Source organism: Gallinula chloropus (genome assembly GCF_964237585.1).
Source record: "Gallinula chloropus genome assembly, chromosome: 5".
NCBI lineage: Eukaryota > Metazoa > Chordata > Aves > Gruiformes > Rallidae > Gallinula > Gallinula chloropus.
This window is the reverse complement of record NC_140090.1, coordinates 46,585,198-46,606,269: the sequence shown is the minus strand read 5'-3', so window position 1 is coordinate 46,606,269 and position 21,072 is coordinate 46,585,198. Positions and strand designations below refer to the sequence as shown.

Here is a 21,072-nt window from a genome sequence, read left to right as displayed (position 1 = left end):
TTTAGTGTAGTATTACTAAGCTATGGTTGTATAATTACTTGCTCGTCTTAGTCTCTCTGCAAAGGTTTCCTGCAAGCAGAGTACCAAGGTTTGAAGCCTGGTGAGGGCAGGGGCCAGGTCTGGGAGCAGGTGACCTGCAACATCCCTTTGCAAAGCCCTGGGGCCAGTGGTCCTCCTGCAGAGGAAAAAGGAGGGGAGCCTCATACAGCAGCTGCCATGTGCTTCTAGGATGACTAATGTGCCAGGGATAACGAGCTTGTGGCCACATTGCTCAGCCCTTCCTCTGCCACTGGTAGATCTACCCAGCAAGGTCTTTTATGGACAAGAGGTATGGATGTGTCTGGGGTAAGTGCTCTGGGGCTCTACTTTTCATGGGAGGATGCATCTAAGTAGTGTCAAATGTTATTGCTGCTCTGGGTCTGTTTGATAAGCTGAGATTTTGTGAACTGTTGTTAGAAATAAAGCATGGAGTGGAATCCCCTCCTGATGAGAAGAGGCTGAGGGAGCTGGGCCTCTTCAGCCTGGAGAAGAGGAGGCTGAGGGATGACCGTATTAATGTCTATAAATATGTAAAGTGTGAGAGTCAGGAGGACGGAGCCAGGCTCTTCTCAGTGATGTCCAATGACAGGACAAGGGGCAGTGGGTTCAAGCTGGAGCAGATGCATTCTTGGGTGATTTAGTCTGGGTGATCCTGTTCTGGCAGGGGGGTTGGACTAGAAGATTTTTCAAGGTAGCTTCCAACTCCTACCCTATTTGTGTTACAACTTAACCAGTGAGGCACCAGCCCTGACCATGTCTCATGCTGATGCTCCTGCCACACCCTCTGGACCTCGCTCTACTGCCTTGTTGCAGCTTCAGAAGTCGCGGAAGCTTTAAAGGTCTCCCCACCTCCTGGTCAAGTGATTCCTTGGGGATTCAGAGACAAAATTAGCCCATTTCATTGCTTCAGTAGTCCGGAGCTTTTGCCAAAATGGGTCTCCTGAAGGTCTTCAAGGTCACGCCTGGAGGTTGAGGTTGACAGGTGCCCATGCTGATGTGCCTCAGGGCTTCAAGTCAGATGAAGGAGAGTTTGGGCACTCCTTAGTTTTGGGTCTTTGTGCCTTTGCTTTCCCCTGATTTCTTTGGGGTGAAGTGAGTGGGGAGAGTAACTTTGGTAGGCATAGAAACCTGAACTTACTTATAGCCTGCCAGGCATCAGCAATAAACTTTGGTGGTGACACCAAGGAAGTGGGTGAAGGTGAGAAACAGTGGAAAAAAGAGAGGGGAAAGCCCAATTGATTGGTAGTTGTTGTGAGGTTTGTTTAAGTCTATAACCTATAAGCCAGTGATGCTAAAGAAACAAAGTTGGGCAAATAATCTGTTCTCTCAGCTGTGAGTGAGGGCAAAGCTGAAGGAAAAGGAGAACTAAAGTGACCCATGTGAGAAGAATAGACTTAACCCCACTGCTCAGGCAAGGTTTGAGGGGATTAAGCTGGATTTGTGCCCGTTTTCCCACTGTGCAGATGCTGCCCTGAGCTTGAGGGGTTTTGGCCTCAAGTGAAGGAAGGAAATTCCAAAACATCGCTCCTTTAATTCACCCAGAGGTAGCTGGTGAGCTATGTTCTCTGGGAATATCCTTTCCATTAGGGATCCTGCTGGACAGGGAGATAGCATGCCATGAACACAGTCGTCCCATCTGATGTACTGAGATCTCAGCCTGGATTAAAGCGAAGCGAAGCCAAAACAAAACAACTCAGGAGTTGAATGATTTGGAGATCTATTGCTGTAAATGCGGGATGCTCCTGCATTGGGATTAGCTGGAGAACTACAAACCAAGAGTACAGTACCTTGAAAGAGAAAATACCACTTTTTAGAGCTGCCTTTTCTCCATCACCTGCACATAAACTCTCCCCCTCACTGAGGGCAGTGCTGGAGGCAGATCTGTCCATCCTTTCCTCAGGGTTAGGATCTAAGATTTGTAGTCTGGTACCAAAAGAAATGACAGCCTGGGTGAGGTTATTAGTGTTTGATGTGTTATAACTTGCGCCACCTGTAGTCAGAAGCAAGGATTACTTGTCTGCCTCTGTGTCCTCAAGAGGCTGATGACTTTATTGGCCCTTTCTGTGGTAACTTTGCCTTTCCACTCCACAAATAATTGCTGTGTGGATCTGCACGGTTAGCATCTTCTCACTGCATTCAGAGCTTTAGTCTTCAGCTTGTGTTTGGCTTTGAAGGATGCTAAGAAAATGGATTGTTTTCCCAACTTTATTTCTTTAGTGTCACTGGTTTCTAGGTTTCCTGATGCTCCATGATCAGGCATCTTCTTCTGGGAGTGGGAACATATTTATCACGTACCTCTGAGCTCTTGTGTAATTTTTCTTGCCTCCCTTTGCCTCTGAACTTCCCAGGTGGGGAAAAACTTTACTGTCATAAGAAGTTGTGAACAAGAAAATCCCAACTGTGCTGTGTGGAGCAAGTTGAGCATCTTCCGCTTGTAACAAAGGGCGAGTTCAGGGCACCTCATCCGTAGGGCAGGCAGCCTTGGGCGAGATGGAGTAGTGCTGCACCCACAGGCAGAGCTACACAGGGAGTTTTTGGGTCAGACCATGTGAAGCTGGGGTGTTGTGTGTCAATAGCTCCATCTTTCATAGCCTGCAGGCTGATGGCCGAGGGGGAGAGTTTGTTGGGACATGCTTGTTCCTTATACTGCAACCCTGGGATGCCGTATGATCTGGGATACTCAGTGCTCTTCCTTTTTCTCCCTCCTTTGGGTTGCCAGGTTTCCTGTCTTTGTTAAATGTCTTAATTAGCTTGATCTAGCTTTTCTGCCAGGTTTTTCTGCTCTTACAGGGTCAAGGGCAAGTCAGTAAGTCTTCACATGTTGCTTTTTTAAATAAAAATAGTTCCCTTGTCCCATGTTGCTAACTGCTCTTTCTGCTTGTGAACACTGCAGAGAGACAGCAAATTGGGGTGCTGGCTGTGGTGGAAGAGTGGTGACCCTGTCGCTGTCCTACTCTGGCTTGACAAGGGCGCTTCGTGCAGGATGTTTAGCGTGAGTGTTTCAGCCAGAGTGAAGCCCGACCTGAGCTGAACTGTTATCGATCCTTCCTCTGGTAATAAAGCCATCCATGGGAAGACAGGGAAATATCTATTTTTTTTTTATTATTTTTTTTTTCTGAATCGGCACAGCTGTATGGATTCTGCTTTGGCTCATGTTGAGAGTGATGTCCGCTCACCAGTGGCTGCGGAGGCTCTCATGGGAATTTCTTTTTGATGGATCTTTGGGACCTGTGAATTCCAGATGCTTCAAAGAGACGTTATTTTTTTTTAATATTTCTCCCCCCACTCCCCTGCTTTTCTGAGGGCAAATTGCTTGCTCCTCCTATGGTCAGAAGCAAGCCAAGCTGTGCTGGGAAAGGTGCTGTTAGCTTTTTTTTTAATGGAGGAGATAAGCAGCAAAAAAAATCAGGTGGCAAAGTGGGCAGGTTTCTGTCTGTGAAAATAGGGGAAAGGAAGGTGATCCCCTTTACACGTGTAGATCAGAGGGTCTTTTGAAGCCGTGAGATGGTGGTTGAAAGTGTGTGGGGATAGGAGAGGAGATAGCGAGAGGTCTTGGCGATGAGCTGATGGGAAAGCAAGTCCCAGTATCTCCTTGGCCACCTGGGCTGGCCATCAGGTCCTTCTTCATGGAGGGGTGTCTCGGGATGGCTGGGGAGCCTGGGAAGAACAGATGCTGGGCTGGCACAGAGAGGAGAGCGTGGATAAGCACCCGCAGATTGCATGTGTATATTTGCAGTGTGCAGTATAAATGAATGCGATACCTAATGATTCGTGGCTATTATTTGAAGGGCCCCACTGTTTCAGATTTATTTGTCATTTCTTGTAATAACACCGGTGATAATGAATTCATTTGTATTAATGCGGGTGTCGTGGACTTCCGTTGATATCCCGCATTAATTAATGTACCATTAAAAGAAAGTGTCACCCAATTAATATCAAGTAGAAGCAATACTGCCAGTGTCCTGTCATTAGGGCTTCATTTGTAATGCATTGTATTAACGCTCTGCCTTAATGGAAGTCATTTGCAATCCAGAGCATCAACCCGGTGGGCTGCTGTGGGGGGTGCCGGTTTGTGGCAAGGGGTAATCCAGATGAATTGTTGCAATGTAACCCACCTTCTTGACCTCTCCCTGGGTCTAGAAAGCAAAAGTTAGCGGGGAGAGCAAATAAAAAGGGATAGAAAAAGTTCGGAGCTGCCTGGTTTGTGACATCACCACGGAGCAGAAATCAGAAGAGGGATTTCTTCTCTTGCCCCATGATGTATGTTGGCTGGTAGCAGTGAATCACTCTGGTGATGTGGTTCTGCTACAGAATTTCAATTTTGAGAGGAGGGGTAGTCGAAGATCTCACCGACTGCTGCAGGTCAGGGCTGCTGCCTTTGTTTCCCGGGACAAAAGCTGCCTCTGCCCATGCCAAGAGCAGAAATGGGAGCAGAGACCTTGCTGGGTTAATTGTAGTCGAAGGGGTGGTGGGCCAACTGCAGCACATGCCCTTGCAAAAGGGGACATTGTTCCAAACACTTTTCCCCCAGGAAAATCACAGCAGCAGGAGAGGACCCGTGGCATTGAAAGCCAGGAGCTCTCTGACTGACAGGTTTTCACATTCTCGGTGTTTGCCTCTGACTTTCAAACACCTTATTAGACCATCTTGGGTTCCCATCTGCCGTCTCCTAAATCAGGACTGATGTAATAGCAACCTCCCAGCCCTGCCCAGCTCCTCAAAGGCTGGAGGTGCATCATGGGCAGAAACAGGAGAGAAGTGTGGCTTCTCCCACCGGATTTGGCAGTGGGCACTGGGTTAGTGAAGTGGTGGCTGTTTCACTGCCCTTTTCTTCTGTCCCCTCCCAGGGCAGTGGGGATCAGCCTGTTTTACAGGGCGATCCCCATTCCTAGGTTCAGGTATGGGGCTCTGCATTTACATGTTAAAAAATGCTGGCAACTCATTTGTACCAATCTGTAATTTGCTTGATGTCGACAGCTTTTGCCCTTTGTTTACCCATCTCCCAAACTCCGTGCTTTTGCTCTTCTGGATGATTGGTTAAAATGTCAAATAATGGGTGAAGACCTGCAGGTTCCCAGCAGGAATCCCTCACGAATACACTTGCCTAACAATATTCCCTGTTTACAATTGTGTTTTGAGGGCTGTACACTAGCTTGACTGATTTTTGAATAATTCTTTTGTGTTAATCAATGTCACAGAGCATGGAGTTGGATGGCTTGGAGAAGATGATGTATGCAACTTTTACTCTTGTCGCCTTTTTCGACTTAGATTGTTCTCTGGGAGAAAGAATAGAGCAGGATCTCTTGTCCATCAGTCTTTTGGAAGGTGTTAATGCTGCTACTTCCATTTAATTTGCTATTAGCCAAGGGCTACACTCCTTGCTTTGCATGGAATTGATGTAGCTGAAGTGCACCCCATTAAAGAAGCCCTGATGGTTGCTCTGCCCAGTCCGCTGCTGTTCCTTGGTGTTTGCAGGGCTGCTGAAAACTCATCAGGAATGGTCCATCAGGCGCCTCAGATGTTGCCTTTAATGTTTGTTGGCAGCAGTATCAGACCTGCTGACTGCACTGTGCCTTGCTGGCGGAGGCTGCGGGTGGCCTGGATTTGTACCCCATAATTGCTTGGTCTGTATGTCCCTCATAGCTCATGTGGGAGGCAATTCCAGGTAGCCCTTGTCCTGCCGCAACTGTCACTGGGGATGCTCTGTTTGCAGAAGGGCAGGTCCATACTCACGTGCCCACCTGATGAACCCACGTCCTCACATAAGCCTGGATCCAGGAGAGTTTTGAGGTTGGGTTTGCAAGGGGGGGTCATCGTAGGTGGGAAATGGTGGTGTGGTGGCTGTAGCAGCCTCTGGGCTGCTCCGATGCAAAGCAGAGACCAAGGTGCCTTTCACAGGGAAGTCTTGGAGGGAAGCAGCTTCTGCTGGAGGCAGCCAGGACAAAGGGAGATGCAGAGTGACCTGGAAGGAAAAGGAAAATCAAATTTTTCTAAGAAGGGTTGAGAATTCAAAGTTTTGGGTTGGTTTTATCTGGCACAGAGGAGCCCTCTCCTCTGCCATCACCCATTTTAAGAAATCTCTCTGAGGTATATTATATATATTGTCTTAAACATATTCTTAAGATTAAAAAAAAAAATCATTGAAATGCCTTGTTTTGGCAAACCTAAAGTATTTTGGCCTTTCAGCTCTATTGGCTTGTGGATGTACATATAAACACCATCATTGTTTCTAAACAATGGTTCAAAATTATTTGGGGGTGACGGACTTAAAGCAATTTGACTGAAAACACAAAGCTAAGGATCCATGTCCTTGCCAGAGCTCGCCACACCTCATTTCCAAAGACAAAACGAGTGACGGCTCCTCCAACATGGCTTTTTCTCGCCTCTTGGATCACGGTCCTGTGCTCCACAACATTGCCCTCCCATAGCTGTGTACCTTCATAGCAGTCCATCTCGGAGGTGCTGGAAAGGTCCCTGAAAGGTTGTCCTGCACAGCATATATAATCGTGCTGGCATTATCTTTGCTCCTTGTTGTTACTTCTTGCAGAGCCACTTGTGCTCCCCTGAGAAGCCAGGGCAGCAAACGCGAGCCCAGGGCGCGGTGTAATAGCTCCAGTTACCTCGAAATAGGTTCTGTGTTGAGGGAAATGGGCTTTGACAGTCAAAGCTGGCTGTCTGCTTAAATAACCGGTAGTGGCATGGGGCAGGATGGCTTCTTCAAAGCTGGTGTGGAACTTGCTTTCTCCTGCTTGGGGATTCGCTTCCCCCACCCAGCAGCTTTCTATCCGCTGGCGCATGGGGCAGGGCTGGGGATGGACCAAGCAGTGAGATGAAGGTAAGGTTCAAAGGGAGGGAGGAAGGACAGAAGCAATCCCCTGGCTCTGGTGGTCCGGCTGGGGATGATGGAGGGAATGGCGCAGGCCCTGTGCAAGCCTCAGCCTTGCCCTGGCTGTGGTTTAGGGCAGGCAGCTTCTTGTGCTACCGAAGCTGTAAGTTAAAGCTCTGCTGCAAGGCCCTTTTCCTCCCTTCACTTTCTCTTCCTGCTATAACTCTGTTCTGGATGAGTGCAGGAGCTGTGTGGTCACTTTGCCCCTCCCGAGAGCAAGAGCAGGGCATTACAGGTCTCACTTAGCATGTCACTGCCTAGGGCAGGCAGTGGCCAGAGCCACTTGGGAAGTTACAAACCTGAGGAGCAGTGAGAGTTTCTTTATTTTCTTATTAGCATGTCCTTCTCCCATCTTGCCTCTCCTGGGCTTGCCCCTCAAGCTGCAGAAGGTGATAGGTGGCATGTAGAGAGGTGGCAGAGCTGCTATGCACCCAGCTTATTGACATCATAAAATGACTAGGTAGGAAAAGACCTTTAATATCAAGTCCAACAATTCCTGTCCCATGATAAACCATATCTCTAAGTACCTCATCTACCCATCTGTTAAACACACCCAGGGATGGTGACTCAACCCCCTCCCTGTGCAGCCTGTTCTGCATCCCAACAACTCTTTCAGTGAAGAACTTTCTCCTTACATCTAACCTGACCCTGCCCTGCTGCATCTTAGTGCCATTTCCCCTTGTCCTGTCATCCCACTGAAGAGACCAGCGCCTACCTTTCTACACCTTCCTGTCAGATAATGCAGTGTTGTGAATCATGCCCAGGTGCCATGCTGGCAAGGGCAGTGTTCTCATCGGTGGGAAATGGGGCAGCTCTAGCCCAGAGGAAGCAGAGAGCTTTACCCTGCGGGGTACCACAGCATCCTCTGCCAGCTGAGCACCGCTGTCCTGCCAGCATGGCAAATTCCTACCCCCCTGCATGGCCTTGCTGGGTTGCAGTGCCCCCTTTTTCAGCGCCATGTGTTGAGTCAGGATGTGTCCGCTGTGAATAAACGCTCTCGGCACTATGTGCCGTTATCCGGTCACTAATTCAGTCTCTGGCTTCAATAACGTGTCTATTCCAGCTGTGTTTATGGTGGTTTTGAAAAGCCCCTCAATTGAATTATAGCTCTGTGGTGGCCGTTTGCCAGTGTCACCCGATAATGAGGAGGGTCACTTAATAGAGATAGCAACAAGAGATACATATTAACGAGAGCTGATTGAAAGGTGGGGTGAATTTCAACCAAAAAAAAATTATTTAAAAAAATAAAAAAGGAAATTATCAGGTTTTTAAATCAAACTCTGAAATTGGAAATTGCTTTGCTAGGACTAGAAGTAATGCAATTAATAAATGTAATTAAAAGCATAATAAAGAATACAGGGATTGGAAGTCTGTGCACATCCGTGCGAGCGTTTAGTGCTGGCATGTGAGCAAGGGACCCAGTCTGGCATTCGGGATGCTTCCCAGACGGAGTCTGGGGAGGGAGAGCAAAACCTGGGGCTGGTTTTTCCTCTCGGCAGAGCCTGGAAGAGGGGCTGGCACTTGTTCCGGCTCTGCCTCAGCAGCTTTCTCATGTGGCAAATGAGACCTGGATGGGAGTAGGTGGCTCAAATCTGTTCCAGGTAACCCAGGGATGAGGAAGTCAGGATTTCAGCTGCAGCAGAAGAGAGCACTTGGATTCAAGGACAGCTCTGTTACGCAGCACCTCGGAGTCCTGTGATGAGATGGGATGGGGGAGAGCGCCTTTGCCTCGAGCAGAGGGATGTCTGAGCTGGCTTTTAGCAGAGCATAAAGCTCCTTTCATCTGCCCCACGATGGACAGGGGGGGAAAAGAGCTGCCAGGAGCAGTAGCAGGGAATTATCTGAGAGTAATAGGTTGACCTGAGATATAACACGAGTGCAAAGCAGTGGAGCATCTCCTGATGGGAGCAGTCAGCTCCTGCCTTGATGCAGGGGCAGTGTTGGAGGGGGCAGGGAGGGGGGAAGAAATCAGGACCCAAAATAGAGCTGGTGAGACAGTTTCGATGCTGCTGTGAAGATCACAGGGCAAGCAGCTCGCTTTGCTGCCTGCTGCTTCAGCCCTGTGCCCATTGCCATATGCCCCCCAGTCGGTTTGCGTTGCTGCCTCTCATCCCATCGACCTTCAGACAGCTGTTGGGCCAGATTGCCTGCCGTTTTTCCACATTATTTGCATTGGTACAGCACACACGCATCCGCATCCTAATCATTCCTACCAGCGTCTGCCGGGGTGCTGCAGGGTGACTTTGCCCCGGGAGGTCGGATGAAGTCCTCTCTGTGGCAAGCCACTGGAGATGGGGAGCCAGGCTTGGAGGCACCATCCCCACATAAACCTGGGCTCCTCCCAAGCATCACACCGGTCCTGGAAATTCCTCTTCTGGGATTTGTGTCTGGTCCTTGTTGGGTGCGAGAGGAGGATGGAGCCCGTGACTGTCAGTGTAGCGGGATGAGCTGCTGGGTCAGAGAACAGCCTCTAGGTGCAAACAAAGCGGATGTGAGCCTGCAAAACTACACCTGGCGCACTGGACCTGTGCATGTATCTCTCAGCCTGCTGCTCATTTACTTGGTTGAGTGCTTTTGTGCAAGAAAAAGGGAGAGCAAGGAGAGGGTCTGGTCAGGATCTCAGGGTGCTCCTGACACCCCATATGTCTGGTGCCTAACCGATGCCTGTAACAGCCTGTCCATAGGTTGGCAATGTGGATGCGTTTAAGGAAAGGGACTTATCTGAGCAACTAACTCCCAGATCTCTACTTCATCCAGCTCCCATCTTTACCCGCCTCTGACTTTGACCCCCACCATGTCTTCCCCCCCAGCATCTTTCCCTCTCCAGCCCTTTGCCCACAGGGCACTCAGTGTCAGGCTGGTTGGACGAGACCAATGGATCAAGACACATCAGAGGTGCTGGTGGCTTGTGGCCCGTGAAATGGTTTTGCTACGGTGGAAAGCTCTGGAAGGCACTGTGCAAATCCACTCTGTTAGCAGGGCCAGGGGCTGCCTGACAGCCAGAGGGTTTTGTACGCTCTGGGAGGAAGCGCTGCAGGCCTGGTGAATGCCAGTGTTTCTGCCAACAGCCTTTTCTTTTAGCCCTGTGTAGAAGAAGAGCTTGCTTACCTGGTGTTATGTGCAACTTAATAATCATCCTTGCTAAAAATTTCCTTGATCTGGGAGCTTTATCCCCTCAGGATGTTCTCACCTAGCCTGTCTCTGCTCCTCATTGCCCTGGTGCAGTCCTGCTGCTGCTGCTTTGGATCCTTCTCTGGCACCAACCCTCTGGCATAGCTGACCCTGCAGCCCTGGGGGAATGTTTGGTGGCAGACAGAGGAGCCTGTGCTCCAACCTGCCTGTATCTCCTCATGTTTGGCCATGTAACCTGCCTGCTAGGGCACATCGCACCTCTCATCCACCTTGTATCGCTGCTATCCTGCGTCAGAGTAGCATCCATAAGAAATCTTATCACTGATGTGTTCTATAGCAGTGATTCATAATAAGAGATTAAAGGCTATAGGTGTGGCTGGAGAGCAAGGCAGAAATGTTTTTAAAAGGCCCTTTTCTTCAGCATTTGCTACTCTTTTGTGGAGAATATCGCATGAGGCTTTGGTGTCCATACTGTGCACCGTGCTGGGATAATGCATGACGTGTCTGGAGGGTTGCAGGGGAGGTGACAGCCCAAGCCAGGGAAAGTGTTCACTGTGATGGACTGTGGGAGCTTTCAGATGGAGAGACGTCATCTTTGTGGTCACTTAGAGGTGTGTATTGCCTTTTCACGTGTTGGGTTGAGAGGGGTGAGGTCTTCGTCTCTCCATTGCTTTCTTCTTGTACAGCAGCATCCTTTCCATGTTTGAACAGGGATTTTTAGGGTCACTTGCCCCTTATTTTAATACAAGTTTATCCTTGCTATTGGTGATCTGCTGGAGTGGGGTAGCTTCAGAAGGGTGAGAGATTTTGGCTCTTGTACCTTGCTGCTTTTGGTTTGCTCTTAGGGGTGCTTTGGGTTGCAAAGTTAACACATCCTGTTACCGTTCAGTAACACTGGATGTGTTACTTCCAGGGACACCCCCCTGACCACCAAGGTTCTTCCTATAAGGTTTTTACAGCAGTTTGAACCTTTCTTATTCACTTATTGCAAAATAAAGGAGGTACAAATGGACTTGCTACCTTGCCCCCCCAGCATCCCCAGCCCACTCTGCCTGGAGAGCAGGAGGGGACATGACCTGAGGGCCAGACCTGCTCTGCGATGAAGGATGGAGTGCTGGAGACAGGTCGGGAGCGGGTCCCGCTCCCATTTGCCCTCCTCCTCCTCCATGGGAGGCATCTGTCTGCACGTTTATTTTTATCTCACATCTGCTGGCATCGTAACAAAGATTTAATGATATGACACGGTTTTGTCACCAGTTCTTTTTTTTTTTTTTCTTCTTTCCCCCTGTAGCGAGTGAAGCTCCATCGCTGGCTGCTGGAGAGAGTCAGAAGCCTTAGAAATGAAATAAAAAATCAGTGACTCGTGTAGAAATGTCACCTGTTTGCCACGAGCACCCGTAGGCTGGCTTGTCTGCGTTTCTTTTTTTTTTTCTGGGCAAAAAAGATAGGATTTGCTATTTTTGCCTACCAGTGACCTAAGCATAATGACAATTGCTCTTTGCTATGGAAGAAGAGCTGGGAGAGGTGTGCAGAGGAGTCCTAGAAATGGACAGGACACTCAAGCAGCTGAAATTCAGTCAGTTTTCAGTTGGCTTTGTGCAGGACTTGCTGGTGGGGCAGCAGCTCCCTGGGACCTGCCTGTTATTTACCATCCAACACAAACTCCAGCCAGTTCTGTTGATACAGATGTTTTGCTCCATTGTTCAGATGATGGGCCGCATCTTTTGAGAAATAAAGACATTCAGCCTCCCTGCTGAGAAATATCTTGAGCCTGTTTGACCCAAAAATGGCAAGAGGATTTTAAAGAGATACTTCTTATGCTTTTTATTTTTTAAGGAGGATGGTCTGAAGTTCCTCTGAGTCCTGACTGTGTCCTGCCTGGGCGTGAGCACTGAAAGCAAGGTGTCTTTTCCTAGATGACTGTTAATACGGGGTATCTGCATCCCACAGCTGATTTTTCCTTGCTGGAGTTGGGTGGTTTGGTTTTTTGGGTTTTGCTTTGAATTTGTGCTGAGCGGGGGGAGGGGTCTGGTGCAGAGATGCGTTATCCAGAGTGCTTCTTCCAGGTGTGCATCCTTCCACCTGTCAGCTCTTGGGAATAAGGACATGCCATTCGGTAGTGAAATTTTCCTGCTGACCTGTAGGCTTTGGGGAGTACTGGAGATTTCCCCCTCCAGGACCATGCTGTTTGACTTCAAGCTCTGGTAATGCTGTGAGCCCTTCTGCTCCCCTCCTCAATGCACCAGCACCGTGATTTGCTTGTGCTTGTTGATGCCCAGTGCCCCCATGCTGTGGTCCTGCCCTGGGATCTCTTAGGATGCTTTGGTGTGTAGATGCTGGTGACTGTCTGGCCCTGCAAAGCAGATCTTTGTCTGGAGCTGATACCCCAGCTTGTCTGGTTTTTGCTGTCCTGGCCAATGAAGGGACCTGGACAGCAAAGCTGTAAAATAAAGATAAAAATACGATAATGGCCAAGTGAGAGCTGAGGGGGTGTCTGCGGGGGCCAGAGCTGCTAGCTCCAAAGCTGGTGACCCTCTGTGTCCCTCCAGGCAGCTTCTCCTTTGCAAGGACAAGAAGATGAACTCTCTTCAAAGCCAGCTTTTGGGCTATTGTGTGCAGCACAATGCTGGGGAAATCAGGCTCTCCTCTTTCACAACCAAACTCCCAACCCCATAATCACGGGTGACCAGAGCAGATTTGCATGTTAAAAGGAGTGGCTAGGGGCACTTAAAAAGGAGAGCAAACACATTCATCAAGTCCAGCTTTATCTTTATGAATATTATTATTCCTAGGGACAATATGCCCCAGACCCCCATCTCTATTCTTTCTCGCTATTAATGGTTAATTTGTAATGCTCTTTGTCCTGACATTGATACTGCTGTGGCCCTGGGGAAGGATTTTGAGGAGGTAGATGTTGGAGCTTGTGGACCTTGACAGTCAAAGCCAGTGTGCCCTGGCAGCAGCGTGGTGGGGAGAGCTGTGGGATGCTCCAGGGCTGGTCCCACCTAATGATAGGCTTTGGGGGGAAGGCTGGTAGCTAAAAGAGGGATATAAGGGGATGCCGTAGTCCTGCCCGAGGAGGTGCCTTGGGAGCGCTCAGAAGGCAAACACCCAGCAGAGCCCCCACGAAGCGCTTCTCCATCCCAACAAGGCTCCCAAGCTGACAGAGTCCTAGTTCCTGAGCTCTTCAAACACGTGAGCCAGGATTAACGTGTTGCGTGTATGGCACAAAGTCAAGGGCTTACGTGGCAGCAGGGCTGACCGGGGTCAAGTGGGACAGAAAATGAGCAGCTGTAAGGCAAAGGGGGTAGCAAGCTGCTGGGACAAATTGGCTGTGGTGTCTCCATCACCGGAAGGCTTTCAGGGTGGCAGCGATTCAGGTGTAGCACAGGTATGCGTTTCTCCTTTGAGGTCCCTCCTAGCTACATCTTTCATACTTTTGTGATTGCCGATGACAAAAAAAAATCCCATACCACTTGAATGTACTTTAAAAAATAATCCTTAGGCCATGTGCCCTGTGAGGCTTTCTTTAGCAGCTTGATTTAGGGGGTGGAAGGCTGGGGAAAGCAAATGAAACATCTAGGTGGGAACTGCAACCTCTCACACCTCAGCAGAAGTGACACTGAAGTAAGGAAAGTGGAGTTTTGCTGGAGCCTGAGGCCAGCTTAGATGTCAGGGTGTCCCTGCAATTCTGAGTGGCTGAGCGTGAGGGCAGGGAGGTGTGAGGGACGTGCACAGAACAGGGTGCGAGAGCACGCCACACATCCTCAGCTCTGCTTTAGGGACCCGAATGTGAGTTGGAGGACATGCTCTGGGTTCCTTGTTCTGTCTGACCGAGCTTGTATCGAGCCCTGTCACCTGCCTTGAAGGTGAACTTCCACTCACCTGAGCCTTGCCGGGGGAAATCCAGATGCTTTGGTTATTTTCTGGTGCCATCATCCAGTATTAAACTGTTTAAATCAGATTTCTGAGCATGAAGGCCTGGTTTCTCACGCTTTCTAGCGGAGCTGGTGGCCAGGGACAGCTGGCTGTTGTTCCCTGTGAGCTTTGTTGTTCCCAAAAATCCTGAAAATGGTTTGGTTGGCTGCTCAGCTTTGGCCAAGGACTTGAAGGAGGCATCACAGAATCACGGAATCGTAGGGGTTGGAAGGGACCTCCAGAGATCATCATGTCCAATCCCCCTGGCAAAGCAGGTTCCCTAGGACAAGTCGCACAGGTTGGCATCCAGACAGGTCTGGAATATCTCCAGAGAAAGAGACTCCACACCCGCCTGGGCAGCCTGTCCCAGGGCTCCATCACCCTCATTGTGAAGAAGTTCTTCTGCATATTGGTGTGGAACATCCTGTGCTCCAGCTTGAGGTCATTGCCCCTTGTCCTGTTACCACAGACCACTGAGAAGCAGCTGGCCATTTCTCTCCGTGTCCCACCCTTCAGATATTTATAAACACTGATCAGATCCCCTCTCAGTCTTCTTTTCTTCAGGCTGAACAGCCCCAGCTCACTCAGCCTTTCCTCATAGGGGAGATGCTCCAGGCCCTTAATCATCTTCGTAGCCCTCCTCTGGACTCTCTCCAGGAGATCCCTGTCTTTTTTTGTACTAGGGAACTCAGAACTGGACACAATACTCCAGGTGGGGCCTGACCAGGACAGAGTAGAGTGGGGGAGGATCACCTCCATTGAGCTGCTGGCCACGGTCCTTTTGATGCACCTCAGGATTCCACTGGCCCTCTTAGCCACCCGGGCACACTGCTGGCTCATGGCCAACCTGTCATCTCCCAGGGCCTTCTTGGCAGAGCTCCTCTCAACAGGTCATCCCTCAGCCAGGAGCTCCACTCAGAAGTGGTGCCTCATCTTCTGAGCTCCGCGCCTCCTCAAGTCTCCTTTCCACCTTCTCAGCATTTCATCATACTCCTCTCTGAGCTGCGGGTGAATAATTTGACGCAAACTAAGTCAGCAATTAAACACAGAGTCCTGGGAAGAGGTTTGCAGAGAAATAACCTGCATTATCCCAACTGGCTGTGCTCAGCCACCATCACACATTGCTTCCAACCTTCGCCATCTCACCTTCCGAGTTTCATCCTCTCGACGTGGCTGCGAGCGTGTCGTAAACGCAGGGGCTATTGCCAGTGTGATGGTGATATGCTGCGTACCTGCAGCCCTGGGGTTGTCAGCAAAGGCTTTTTGCTTGCGAGTCCGTATTTCTGCCTTTAGAGAGAGAGAGAGAGAGACAAGAATATGCATTTAAGATTTGCATAGGAACATGCAGCTGTTCCACCAAAAATGGATAATTGTTCTCCCTGCTGTGAAGTTAAACAATAAGAAGTGCCAAACTGCATTTGCCATTGCTGATTTTTGTGCACTCAGCTGCGTATTTTATGCATGTAGATTAGCTCCAGATTTACGCTGCTTTAACTGTTAATGCCGGCGTTAATCGGGCCAGGTTGGAGTTGCTGTGGAAACTCTGAACTTGTTATTTTACGTCAAGTTCTGCGTGGCGTTTAATGGGTTGGTTTGTTGGGGGTTTTGGGGGTTTTATTTTGAGGCTCTCTTACATTTCACGCCTTGCAGTGAAAGCAGGGAGAGAATTGGCGCTGGAAATCAAAGCGCCTTTTGAGCCGTAAACAAGTTTTGAGCAAAGAGAGTAATTTTTTGGGGGGGTGAAAAGTTGTGGTGTTGGGGGAAAATAAGGGTTTGTGATAGAGTGCCATCTTGACCGCAGCTGTATGACTGTTATTATAAGTGCGTAACAACTATTATAGCTGCTGCAATACTGTAATAAAGAAAACAGACATATAACTTAGAAATGTCCCAAAAATACAGGACTGAAGTACTCAGGTCTCTAGATATTCCTTCTGGTGGGTAAAGGAAATTGTCAATGTGCATTTGATGCTGGACCATTTTACTGACACGTTTGTTTATCCATTCATTTTATTTCCAGAACACGCCTGTAGGCACTCCGATTTTCATAGTGAACGCCACAGATCCGGACCAGGGGGCAGGAGGCAGTGTGCTTTACTCCTTCCAGCCTCCTTCCAATTTCTTTGCCATTGACAGCGGCCGTGGCATCGTGTCCGTGATACGGGAGCTGGACTATGAAGTGACTCAGGCGTACCAGCTCCAGGTCAACGCCACGGTGAGTCTCAACCCCGTTGCTGCAGGGAAGGAGGAGGAGTTTTCTGGAGGGACTGCGATGGGGAAGAAGCTGCTGCTTGCTTATTTTATTGCTCCCTTCTGGCACCTTCTTGGCACATTCAGCATTTTCCACTTGGAAAGGTTGAATAGCAATGAAATGGTCAGGTAGTTTTGGCTCGAGGAGTGTAGCTGCACCTCTCTAACAGCGTTGGGCACACGTTGAGGGCTTCTGCATGAAAGCCGGCAGCTCCCCTAGTGAAGAAGACTGGTACAGGGCGTACAGACCATTAAATCCTCTGGTCTCATTCCTCGTGCATGATGGTATGCTACAAGTGGATTCACCTGTATTAAACCCCCAGAGCCTCACTCAGGAAAAGCTGATTTTGGACACCAAGAGTTAAAATTTTGGTGGGCAGAGGAGAAACCAAGGTCCTAATTACAGTCAATACCACTGCACTGGGAGGGAACCCCTGCCAGATGTACATCCAGATGGCCACTGCAGCAATTCGTGCTCCACCCGAGTGGGAAATGGCTTTCCTGATGTTCAATCTAGAAAGAGATCCATAGATGGGGAAGGTGTGAGCGTGGAGTATCTTCCAGTGGGTGCTCTGAGCAATGGCTCCTTTCCCAGCTCAGATGCAACAGTGGAAGTTGAGATTCAGCCTTATGATAACATCTGACCAACTCTTGCATTCAGAAGATGGAGCAGGAGGGAAAAAGCCTTTCCCAACCCCTTTGGGTGACTAGCTAGAGCTCTTGAAGCGTGTGATTTGATCAAGATCATTGTCTTGATGCAAAGCCACAAATGTCAGTAGGGAGGGTGTTGGAGGGCTGTGCTTTGCTCACCACAGTCATGGAGACTGGACATTTGTGGGCTGGGGAGCCACAGGCAAACAGCTCAACCTTTCAGCCCAAGCTCTGTGTGTTCAAGGCTGGGGAATTTTCCCCAGGAGCCTATATTTGTTTGGAAATACACCTCATTTTATTTTAAATATTCCAGTGATAAGAGTCCCTCTTGGTTGTTTCTTTCCTTCCTTGCCAGTTTCTGTTGCCGACACACTATCCCAGGACATCTTATTGAGCTGTCTATTAGAAAATGTGGAAGCAAACACAAGCCCCAAGGGCAACATGCCTTTCTTCCACATGTCCTATTCTGGTTTCCTCAAGGATGCTAGGATCCCATCTCAGTCCATCCAGCTCCATCTACCTGTATCCCCGATGCAGTTACCAGCGGAGATAAATGAGGGTATAGCTGGGACTTGCTACCTAATGCGCTCCTGGCTTCTAGTGATTTCCTGCTCGGGGAGTTCATAGACTTAAATTTTTAAGTCTCTGAACTGGGCTTGATTCCAGCTATGGGAATATCTCTTCTGTCTGGTCATAGGGCACCTGTAATTTCGAGCAGAAAAACAGTGAGAAAACCCAGGGCAAGGCTGATCCTGGGAAAGAGGGATGGAGGGTTGCACCAGCGTAGCAGGAGCTGGAAGAGCAAATGCAATCTCTTGGCTGTCTGATGAAGAAGCTGCATGGTACAGAGTGGAAACTGGGGCAATGGCAAATTCTGGGAGGATGCCTTGGCTCAAGGCAGGAGCCATTTCATCCCAGGGATATATAGGCAGCAAGGGCAGAAAGAGACTGGAAAGGGCAGCGTGAGAGACGGTAGGTGAGGAGACTGGAAGCGTGCTTGCTTTTTCAGGGCTATCTGTAATACTTTAACCAAAACTTAAGAGGTGAGGGGAGGGGAAAAAAACATTATCTGAAAAAACGAACCACTTCAACCTGATAACACTAACAGCAGAGCGCGAGTCAGAAATAAGCATCCATCCAGGCCATAAATGCTGAGGCCTGCAGGTTAAGAGGATAATGTACAAGCTGTGTTGTTGAATGCGGTTTAAATTAACATTAATCTTCTGGCAATCAGTCCTTGCTGCTGTTCAGAGCCATTTTGCAGAAGTGCGCGGTAACCTCTAATGGTCGCCTTTCACCACGATGCTTGATTAGTGGGTAAGGAGAGATTTATTTCCTTCCCTTCGTGTGTTATCTCTTTCCTCCTGCCCTTCCAGCAAAGGGCTGTGGGCATTGAGGGTCACTTCTGAGCAACCATGGGATGAGGATCCAGCAAGAGGACCGGTGGCAGCATGTACTGCTGTTGCGTTGGCTGCTGGCGAAGGGTCATGCTCTGGGTAAACGCTTGGGGCTCCACCCTGATGAGATGCCATGGGGTGTAAGGGAGATGATGATTCTGCTCTCAGAGCATTACAGTGTTCCAGGGCCACCACTGCTTGTCCTAAGATCGCTGCATGCTTCTGACCTGCTTCACAGAGCAGGGAGGAGCTTGGCTCACATCAAAAGCCAGCTCGTGGTTACCCTGATCTGTCCGGTCCCTGTGCAAGGCGGGAGGGAGAGGCTTGCAGTTTATCGGAGCCAAAACCATTAGGCGGTTGCTACTGCGAGGACGTATCCTGCAGTTTAGGTTTCTGTTTTGCCTTCTGTGTGAGGAGCCCAGGCATCCTACGAAACCAGGAGTGGCACTCGGCGTACATCCCCTCTGCCAAAGCTCAGAGCAGCAAATACGGGTGAGAATAAAGCTGTGACTGCAGTGCAGCCCTGCAGGGTCATGAACAGCAGCAGAAACATGAGGGAAGTTGGTGGGCTTTGTCGTGTTCCAGTCTGTGGAGCCTGAGCTGTGCGGAGGCATCGGCACTGGCGGGTATGAGATGCTCTGCTGGCATCCACACCTGGGTCTCATGGTGCGGAGATGCCCTGAGGTGTATCTGCATTTGGAAGGAATTTGTATTTTGAAGTGCACATTGAATAGTGTTGCTTCTTTCCCACCCACAACGTGATGAACACTAAATTGGTGCTTCTCTGTTTTCAAGGGGTAATGCTGGAATGAAACATGTATTGTATTTCAGCTTAGGGGGAGGTACGGGGGATGATAATTCCAGCAGGTAGCGTGAAAAGAGATGGTTAGCTCGGCTAGCCAGAATTCATGACCCAACTACAACTGTGAGGAACTTAATACTGTTGAATAAGTCTGTTTTTCTGATAGACATCTCTCCTCTCCCTGACCCAAACCCTTGGTTATTTTTTCAAGGACCAAGATAAAAACAAGCCACTGTCCACTCTGGCCAACCTGGCAATCACCATTACAGACGTGCAGGACATGGACCCCATCTTCATCAACCTGCCCTACAGCACAAACATCTATGAGAACTCCCCTCCGGTAAGGGCTGCTGTTAGATTCCTATGTGTGGTGACCACAGGGGGAGGACATGAGGGAGGACGGAGCAGGCTGTGGGACTGAAAGCACAAGATATCCCAAAAAAGCTGGAGGAAAATCTCTTTGTGGAGGTATTTTTCCTCCATTCCTTCCATCATAGAAACCATGCCCCAACATTCACAGCTTGGGTGTAAAGAAGAGCCTTGTTTCAGTGGAGATGCTCCAAATCGTGAGATTTAGATGGCATCCAAAGAGAGGCAAACCTTTATGTTTCTGGAACGATGTGTTTCAAGCCAGCTTCAAAATAACTTGCCCTTTTTTGTTTGTTTGTTTCTTTTCAAAGCAAGGAGGTATAGGAAGCCTGAAACCCACATAAAATGCTTTCCTAAACATTTCCCCCCACCCTTCAATTTTAAAAGGTCTTCTGTTGTTCTTAGCACACAGTCATTCCGTTCCCTCCCCGCAGCGTACGCACATGCCATTCCTAATAGAAATGCTGGGGCAGCGGGGGGGGGGGGGGGCTGGAAATGTAAACGTTCCTGAAATGAGGCAGTTTTGAAAATGCCAGACTCATAAGCCGCTTCAGCACTTTGAGTATTTTCCCCTGGGTTTTGCCAAACTGATCCAATCACTTTAGTTCTTCTGAAACTCAGTTTGTCAGCAAACTCGCTGTTTGTGGAAAAAAGGTCTCCCAGTCTCTAAATACAGCAGAGCTGGGGCTTTTTTTTTTTTTGCTGCTGCTGTTCTCCCCCATCTCCGCAGCAGATGATGGGGGAGCGTGGTGGGCAGCTTCCACTTTGGGAGCTGTTCGCTCCCAGTAAGGATGGCCAAGACCTTCAGTCCAAGCTCCAGCCCTACTCTGCTGCATCCATCCTTCCCAAGGCACAACTGCACATGTCCTGTTGCTTTGTCTATAGGGCAGATATTTTTGTATAAGGATGAAAAAAATGTCCTGTCCTAAAATCATGGTGTGGTAGGCATCCATACCACACGTGCATCCTGCACCTGGATTGGAAATGCCTGATGGCTCAGTTCACACGGTGGTACACGGACCTGCAGCTCACTTCAGTTTATGCCTTTTGATTCACTTTATTCGCTGGCTCTGATGGCACGGAGAGTGCTGGACCAGTGGGGTTGAATCCTACTGTCACAAATCCCATGGTCACACAGTGCATTGCTTGTCTGCTGGCCCAAAGATGGCCAAAAAGTGGCTTCAGGAGTTACTTTCACGAGTTTCAGTGCTGTTGAGATTAAGGAGTATTCCTGTGGTGTATGAGCTGCAGGGAAGGAATGCGTCCCCTTTTACTGGGGGAGGAAAAGCTGTAGATGAAATTATAGACATGGAAGTCCCATGAGTATCAACTACAGACTGCATCACCTTCACTGAGAGACCAAATATCCAGGGAAGGAGATTGATGACATGTAACGATGCTGGAGTTCAAGGATATCTTTGTGTTGATGCACCAACATGCATCGCGGTTATTCCCAGAACGCACACTGCTCATGGTAAGCAAAGCAGCAAATAATCGCTGTGGAGCCTGAAATAGGAAACAAATGATGGAGTCCTCACCAAACTGCTAGCAGTTTTCTGATGGGTTTAGAGGGTTTCATTTCTCTTTGGCTCCATGTGACATCTCCAAAGGCATTGAGATGTCCAAGA

General features: G+C 49.1%; 1 protein-coding gene across 1 annotated transcript in view; it reads left to right on the top strand.

The window, feature by feature from the left end:
- Window positions 1-21,072, top strand: part of CDH23 (cadherin related 23) — a gene marked incomplete at its 3' end in the record, with an annotated part of 189,176 nt that overhangs the window by 62,160 nt on the left and 105,944 nt on the right. Inside the window, exons 5-6 of the mRNA XM_084265242.1 lie at window positions 15,996-16,190; window positions 19,287-19,415. Coding sequence (XP_084121368.1) covers window positions 19,356-19,415 — 60 coding nt within the window. The 5' untranslated portion in view covers window positions 15,996-16,190; window positions 19,287-19,355. The remainder of the gene's footprint in view (window positions 1-15,995; window positions 16,191-19,286; window positions 19,416-21,072) is intronic.